The sequence below is a fragment of the Malurus melanocephalus genome, unplaced genomic scaffold (assembly GCF_030028575.1).
Source record: "Malurus melanocephalus ecotype Western Australia unplaced genomic scaffold, MMel_1.1 scaffold_88, whole genome shotgun sequence".
Classification (NCBI taxonomy): Eukaryota; Metazoa; Chordata; class Aves; order Passeriformes; family Maluridae; genus Malurus; species Malurus melanocephalus.
Window position 1 is genome coordinate 969648 of NW_026623320.1, and position 8687 is coordinate 978334.

General features: G+C 37.1%; 1 protein-coding gene across 1 annotated transcript; it reads left to right on the forward strand.

The window, feature by feature from the left end:
* The first annotated feature begins 2499 nt into the window (after nucleotides 1-2499).
* Nucleotides 2500-7929, forward strand: LOC130574718 (gamma-aminobutyric acid receptor subunit gamma-3-like). The gene is made up of 2 exons (XM_057368090.1): nucleotides 2500-2683; nucleotides 7442-7929. The coding sequence occupies exons 1-2, from the start codon at nucleotides 2507-2509 to the stop codon at nucleotides 7718-7720; spliced, it is 456 nt and encodes a 151-aa protein (XP_057224073.1). The 5' UTR covers nucleotides 2500-2506; the 3' UTR covers nucleotides 7721-7929.
* The last annotated feature ends 758 nt before the right edge of the window (nucleotides 7930-8687 follow it).

The following is an 8687-nucleotide window of genomic DNA, read 5'->3' on the forward strand; positions in this document are numbered from 1 at the left end:
GAAAGTGTTTTCATACATTATGTATATCTGCATAATTTGATYTCCCAGTCAGTCCTTTTTGTTTCATCAAACAGCATCTTTGGCATGGCATTTGCTCAGAGAATATAATGTCCGAAAATGGTATTTATACACCATTTAGACTTGTAAGCTAACACACTTTCTACCTGAAGGTTTTGAAGTCAGGTTACTTCAGAGCTGTCCTTGGCTGATATTAAAATTCTGTTGAAATTGGTAGTTCATGAGCACTGTGAATTTCAATAACAGATGCAAAGTTTACTTTGCCGTACAGGACTCCACGAAGTGAGAGACTTCGCAATTTCATCTGGCAAGACATACTACATTTGAAACCACTCAACAAACTGAATTTTCTTAGCATGAGAGATAAAATGAACTAAGGGTATGGAAACTAGATATTTGGAAATAATGGTGCTGCATTTTATTCATATATACATATATATATTCTGATTTGTAAATGTATAGAAATGCTGATAACTGTATCATCTGGTGCACCTTCTTTCTCTTTCCTCTCTGKATGTATCCCCATAAACTCATTTTAATATTTTAAAATTTGTGCCTCTGTTCTGGATGTAAAATCGATACAGTAGATGAATTTTCATGATTTCAAAATCTCAGTGCTTGTTTATGGTGTGAGCTAGAGTCCAGTCTCCAGCATGATTCGAGCTGGTGTTTCACCTTAAGGCTTCAGGCATGGACACAGGATACCTGCTGAGCTGAGGACTTACATACTTAAGCAAAGAGACTAATTATTTCTTTTTAACCTTCTAATAAAAAAAACTGTCCTCTCACAGGATGAGTGGGAAATAAAAACTCTTATTTGAGTCCAGGTAAACAGGAGCATGTATATTGTACTGGAAGAACTCTATAGGTTTTGAGGAATTTTTTAATGTAATAAACAGAGGGGTTTATTTAATGTAATAAATTGAGAGCTTTCTGGATCATGCCAGCTGCATCTGCTTATAYTGGGAGGTGGCACAGATGTCAGGAAATGGAAATATTTTCCCAGTGGTTTTAGATGTCTAAGGCACACACAAAGCCCACACGTCCCACTTCTCATCAACATTGCTTTCGTCTTGGTTACTGACTTGTGATTTTTTTTTTTCAGAAACTTTTGTTTGTTTCTGAGTAATAGATATCTAAGGAATTCATKTAATCATTAATTATTCAAGGTTGAGACCCAGGCAATAATTTGCCTTCTGGCTTTTCCAGGAACTTTCTTTTAGCTTGAATGGAGGATGCTGTTCCTGTGAATCACTGTAGCTCTATCAAACTTTATGAGTCAGAGATGGACAATTCTTCATGAAGAGAAAGTAGTCAAAAGTAACCCACAGATACATCTTTCTCTCCAGAGTGCTTTTAATAAGAATTTATTTAACTATAAGGCATAATTTCAGTCATTCCKTGACATTTCAAACACTGTTCACCATTGTGAAGCATCATTTTAACTATAAAAAAAAGAAAGATTACATTCTGGTTATATTATTTCTTGAAATGGTTCTCTCTTGAGACTTAACCTGTGGGAAAGCTTTCTTTTTTTTTCCCAGACCATTGAGAAGTTGGGGCTTTTTCCTATCAGAAGACATGAAGTTAATACAAGTGATTGAAAGCATCAGTCCAAGCTGGGAATGAAAATACTTGTATTCCTCAGGAATGAAAAGAAATTATATTAATTACTAGGAGTCAAATAATTGACATGAGATAGATTTCATTCTATCATTGGTTTTATTATTTTAGATATCTCACACTAATTCCTATTAGATTCATTATTACTAAATCAATCTAAGATGTGATGCTTTGTGTGAATTAAAAAGGCTATTTCTGTTAATGCTGCATCTGAAGTTTGTCTGAGAGTTTGACTCAGCAAGTAACCCTGACTACCCTTACTCAGAAGGAAAATGGCAGTGGAGGACTCCCAAGGAAGCAGTGATGTGAAGACATCGTTTCAGAATTCATAGTCAGAACTTAGCAGAAACATTTCTTTTCTTTTCTCCTTCCACCTCTTTTTTCTTTTTTGAAAGATTTTTCATGTGAGCAATACTATTGTGGAATAAAATGTTTCCTTCTCTGCTTTCAAAGTTCCTTGTTTTTATTCCTCTGGGTTTAGTATCTTTTCTGTTTYATATTTTTCTTCAAATATTTTTTCTTTCTCTCCTTCTCCCTCACCCCCATCTTCAACCTAACTGGGATCAGAAAAAGAAAGAGACGAAGAAAATAATTTTGAGAGTCACGGGAATGTCACTTTTGCAAAGATGAAAATAAACAACTGAGCAAATTTTTATTTACAAAGTAACTTTGTCCCTACTAATGTTGTTTTCCATTGTTTTTTAATTCTACCAAATGAAATTAATTCATTACTTGGGTACATCCTGCCGACTCTGGTTTTCTGCTTTGTATGTTTATTTCCAAAGATTATTCTGCGATATGAAGGAAGGATGTTGCACACAATTAAATCAAGTTTCTCTCTGCAGGCATCACCACAGTATTGACCATGACAACTTTGAGTACCATCGCAAGGAAGTCATTGCCCCGTGTCTCCTATGTCACCGCTATGGATTTGTTTGTGACTGTGTGCTTTCTATTTGTCTTTGCTGCTCTGATGGAGTATGCCACCCTCAACTACTACTCAAGCTGCAGGAAACCAAACTGTACTAAGAAGAAAAAGTCGGTAAGATGGGAGCACTTACATTTCTTTTCATGTGCAGCTCAGAGAGCACATAATCATTCAGTGGTAGCTTGTAATCACGTGGCACTTCACTCCTCCAAGGTTTTCCTGAAAATGGTTTGTTCTGCCCTGAAAGCTGATGAGAAAGCCACCTGCAGTAGCAGCAAGAGCAGTTCTGTGCCTGCTGGGTGAGGTCTGTTCCTAACAGAAGCAGCTTGCCCACCATGGAGCAGCAGCCCTGCCTACACTGCTTTTGTCCTCCAATTACTGTGCTGGCAGTCGGAAAGGGCTCCCACTGAAACAGATTGCATAGCTTGTTATACAAATAAACGCACATCAATGTATATTCAAATGCATTGCTATTTCATGGCTTAACAGGTCTGGAAATATTTATGAACTTCACAAGAAGAATTTCAATGCCTCTGCTGGATAACCAGCATTTGGTTTAAGCTCTGTGCACAAAGGTGCATGTTCCCAAGGATAAAAATGGAGGTCACTTAAAAAAGGTTTTTATACATGGCTCTTTGCTGGCCAGAAAACAACTTCTAAGTGTAACACCCAGAAAAACACAAAAGCTGTTTATATAGAATCAATTCAAACAATCATGCAGGAAGAATTGCCTTCACAACTGACTGTGAGAATGAGAGGGGGCCATTTAATGGAAAAAAGAATCTCAGTGTAAACACAGGGAAAGGGGTTGACCACTCAAGATCGGTCATAAATCTTATGTGTTCAAGATCAGTACTTGGGGATGCCGGGTGCTATTGTATATAATGGAGGAAATAAGGACATTTGAAACCAGAAATCAAAGCCAAATAGAAAAAATGTGAAGAAGGAAATTGAAGAGAGAGAAGCTTAAATTTACAGAATAATAGGTCATGATATGAAAAGGGATTGAATGAAGAGCTATAGAAAATGACTGAATGAAGAACTAATGAASGAAAAGCTGAAACAAATATGGGATTAAAGAAAGCCTAGAAATCCATAGACTTACTCAATGAAAACTCTATTAAATCTAAAATAGCTTCTTGTAAAAATGCACTGCTCACAAAAGGCAAAAGATTGTAACCAAAGGAAAAGTGTGAGACTGAAATGAACTCGCTAGTGATGAAACTAAAATTGCCATCCTGTAGAGAGACTGAATTAAAAGTCATGAGTATCTTTGTTAGTAGGATATAGTTCCAGACATATGAGTGAAAATGAGGGAAAGCATGCAACATTGACGGGATTTTCGTTAACACCAGAACAAATTCTCATTTACCTATTGTTTGMCCAGTAAGTAAATGTAATGGGTTGAATTAAGAATTTAAATCTATGAAAACTAGGTGTGCATTCTGCTGAGGTTTCATGTTGTTTTCGAGTGTACAGAATATTATGCTGAGTTTATAGAACCCACAGCATGAAGTGTTTTGTGCATTTAAAGGCTTGGTCCAAGGAATACTRTTGAATTTAGATGCACGTGAAGAACTAAGTACGTTTTCCTCTGAATAATTCTTTTGTTATCTTTATTTAAGCTACCTGATGTAAGTTTTGGTCATGTAATGGTAAGTAAGCTACTTTACTCAGTGAGAGAATTGGGGGCACGAATATATGGTTGACATTTACTTGCACTAATTCCTTAGAGAGCTGTATTGCTGTGTTATGCTTTACCCTGACTTCACTATAAATATTGGTTGGCTTTTTTGTTAAAAGGTCAGTTTGTTTTCAGCTGTGGCAGAGGAACATAGCTGCCTCTTTCTGTAAGGACTTACCAAGTGATATGGGGGGGAGGAGGGTCAAGTATAGAATATTATSCATTATTTTTACTTCAGAAATTTTGCTGATCTGCTTTATGCAATACAGAAGTTTCTCACTACATTTTATRAGAAAGTAATAAGCACTAGTTATGTCATAAAATTCTATGGAGCTTTAGCTAAGTTTCATAGAAGAAAAAGTTCATTTATGTATATGCAATTTCTTTTAGCAAGTTTGCAGGTAGATTTAGGCACACAAGTTGAACACAGGTAGTTGTACTATAACTTCAAATTGAATGTGTGCAGCAGCAATAAAATCAGAATGGAGCACAAAATTGTGTTTCTAAATGGTATACAAATCTGAAACCAGAATACCTGAGATAATATATGCAAATATAAAGCACACAGAAAGCATAAAGCCAGTTAATCAGCTGGTAGAATGGTCTACCAGATAAGAACAGAGATAGAATTAAAACATTAGGTTTTGCATTGCTTGGGTTGGATATGCTGAAGTTTCTCATTTACAACTGCTAGATCCATGTGATTAGTCTATCTTTTTACCAGTAATAATATACACTTTTTTTTTTACATGGATTCTTTGATGCGTTTTAGACCTCATATAGCTTAGAAAGTCTGCTCATTGACAATTAATGGTTTACAGCAAGCATCACATCTATACATTTTCTACTGCTGTCACTCCCTGGACAGGCTTTTCTGAAAGATGAAGTTAACAGAGCATGTTGAATGGATAGCAGTWCTTCCCTTTTTCCAATTAAAAGCTACAGGGAAAAGATAATTGAAAAGACATTAGAGTTTAAAGCCCTTTGTCTAGAACTAGTCGTTCTGATCTACTTGGAAAGCATCCACACCATTTTCTAGTTTTTTACTCACATTTTTTTCTTTCATCTTAAAACAGTTATTGAGCAGAGCCTTGTCTGCACATAAAATTCCTCAAATTATAGCTCAAATAAGCAATGTCTCTGGCTCTCAAAATACATTTTTGTCTTTTCCAATTTTGTAGTGATGCCTCCTAAAAGGTGAAATTTATTAATCTTAACGAATCCATGTTGGGGCAATCCTACCCCTTTTCTTTTCCTGCTAGAAAACACAATTACACCTTGTCAGAAATAATATTATTAAACACATTTAACGCTGCGCCTGAACTTCTTTGTCCAAGGCTCTGGAGAAATTCTTGCCCTGGCAGATCTCCTGTGTGTGCCCTACTCTCCTCCCAACCCCAGCTCAGCTGGATACGCAGAACAGCAGGAACCATCCACCTTCTGCTTGTATCTTGTCACTTCAGGACACCTCCTACCTGACAGAGATTAACACAACCAGATTAATCTTCCCATAGTATCAGGGCATTTATTTTATCTTCTGTCCCGAGCAGACAGTTGATATAACAAAACAACAACAAAATACCCCAGGCTAATGAGAGATGAGAAAGCTTCCTTTGCAGAGATGGAGCACTTTTTTATCTTCACTCACCAAAACCAATCTGAGCCTTTCTTCTTTTTAAGGTAAATATTTCAGACAGGCATGGAAAATTTCTAACTCACAGACAGAAATTTCTGTCCCTGAGTTAGAAATTTTCACAAAGACCTGCAATAAATGTATGATATATGGCACAATGGTGCAGAACTCCGTGTAATCTGTAGTCATAGTTTTTTCTCTCTAAAGTAGTGGAGTCAAAAAAAAAAAATTGCTTCTGCAATAATCTCAGACCTTTTTCATGTGACAACACTTTGTAAGGCTCGGAAACAAACTACCCAAAACATTACAAAAGAGAGAAGACATGTAATTTCTGTCATCTAATCTCGGAGATAAAGTCATTCACAACAAACAGGTTTGCAATATCTCCTTCTAAACTGCTATCTGCTTGCAGTTCACAGCAAAATGCACCTGAGACATTTTAGCATTTACTTATGATAAAATGAATTGTGTCCAGAACTAGTTGACTGGATTCCATAAGGCAATTGTTCAGGTGYAGTTATCATGCTAAAATCTAAGCTGAGGGATGCATCAAGTTCTTAGCTCAGGGACCAGCATTTTTTATGGCACAGCATGCCAAACCAAAAGATTTGTAGAAAGGAAATTAAGTCAATATAAAAAGGAAAAATTTCTACTGAGGCACATCAGTAAAATCACCAACGTTTTTCACATCCAGCAGGAAAGTTTTCAGACACTCCCTAACACCTTCAGCAGGAAATGTTGAGTACTTTTATAGTATGGAAGCAAGAGCCCAGAGCATCCTCCTGAAAGTCAGCAGCTATGAGCAGCTGTTAGAGCACAGCCAGCACACTCCTGCAGGCAAAGCCAGGGCTCAGCACAATCCCTGGGAGAGGAAGGGCCTCTTGGGTAGAGAAAACCAGGCTGACAGGGCTGTGTCTGCTTTGTCAGGGCAGTGCAGACAGGCAGGAAAGCTGATGGGACCTTTTCTAGTGATGTCAGCACAGGAGGTGACATTTGTGAAGATKGAATGGTGGCTTAATGAGAAGGGAGACTATAGTGGGAAAGCATCTTTGTTGGCAAGGAAATGATGTGACAGAAAAGCTGACAAAGTGTAAATAGGGAGTGCATTGAAGGAGGAGAAGTCTGTAAGTGCAAATGCTACTGTGAGGATGCATGACATCAAAGTGTCCTATTTCTGAGGATGGTTAGTGTGATAAGCACTAAGGGGACATGCCTGGGAATGGCATYTTGAAATTTTCTACTAAAATGATCGCTATCTATTGCTGACCAGATCTGTTTTTATAAATCATAGTGAAGTTAAGAGGCAGTGAATGCACCTATGCTAAGTGGCAGACATTGTATAATTAACTGGAGAGGGGAATATCTTCCTTATTTTTRAGAATCCATTTTAAATGTTGTACCTGCAAGTGTTTAAAACAACTTGCAAATAATATTCTGACAGGTAAGTGAACTTCTAAGTGTGAAAAAATGATTGCTTTTTCCTGTGACTATTAATTTTGATCTGCACCATCCAGGGAAACTTGTCAAACTGTTGCATTTTTTTTTCTCTCCTCAGAATTATTCTGTACTTGATATGAGACCACCAACTACAGTCATCACACTGAACAATGCCATGTATTGGCAAGAATTTGAAGATGCGTGTGTCTATGAATGTCTGGACGGGAAAGACTGTCAGAGCTTTTTCTGTTGTTATGAGGAGTGTAAATCAGGCTCGTGGAGGAGAGGACGGATTCACATAGACATCTTAGAACTGGACTCTTACTCCAGGGTCTTTTTTCCTACATCCTTCCTGCTGTTTAACCTGGTCTACTGGGTTGGATACCTCTATCTTTAAATGTTGCCTGTAGCAGTGACAGAAGCAGTGACAGTGACAGAAGACTGCTGTGTTTTCTCACTGCGGACGGATGGTGAAAGTRCAGAAAACGTGAAGGACACAGTCAGTTCCATCTCAAATTATAAAGACCACATTAACCTTCACCATCGCAGAGCCTGATGAAGARTTTTCATATGTAATTTCCTGAAAAAAAAAAACCATGGAAGATTCTCTCCTAACTGCTATTTGTTTTAAGAAAAAGGTTCTTACAAAATTCAGCTGAATTTGTAGTGTAAGCAATGTTTATGAATAATTATTGTATATTAGAATCCCTACCATTGTCCCTTGGCATAGAAGCTATTCACAATTCAAAGATTAAATATGTAACTTTAATTTTTCATTCCCATGCTTCCTTCAAAATGCTGCCACATCCCTAAGGCTCAGAGCAATGTACACTGGCATTAGCAAATAAGCCAAAGAAAACTTAAGCCACTCATTTGTATTTAAATTTGCTTGAGCTAAATCCCATGGGTTTTGGGAAACTGATGATCTTCTTGATGTAGAGTAACCACCAAAAGACAATAAGAAATGTTTTTGATGAGATCAAAATGTGGACATTACTTTCTGCAGAGGTTGGGATTCACATAATTAGCCACTATCCCACACATATTGGTTTTAACTTAAAGGTGAAAAGGCAGACAGAGGAGAAAGCTGTTATTTTGATAAAAATAAGACTTACCTATCTCTGAGGCAGCTGTAGGCATAACTTCTACTACAGTTTTTCAAGCTTTTAACTGTTTTTTTATGACTCATTAAACACAGGATGGTCATTGATTTCTAAAGTACTATACTTGAAGCAGGTCTAGATTCATGCTTGTTTGTGTCATTGTAGCAGATCATAGCGCATAGCCCATGGGTAAAAATCATTATATAATACCACCAGGAATATGTGACTTTCTTCAGATTTCTATTTGCTAAAAAGGGCACC

Excerpts from the sequence above, each read along its gene's own strand:
- LOC130574718 (XM_057368090.1), top strand. The coding sequence starts at position 2,507 with ATGACAACTTTGAGTACCATCGCAAGGAAGTCATTGCCCCGTGTCTCC. Across the intron at positions 2,684-7,441 it reads GTACTAAGAAGAAAAAGTCG|AATTATTCTGTACTTGATAT; the intron begins GTAAGATGGGAG and ends TTCTCTCCTCAG.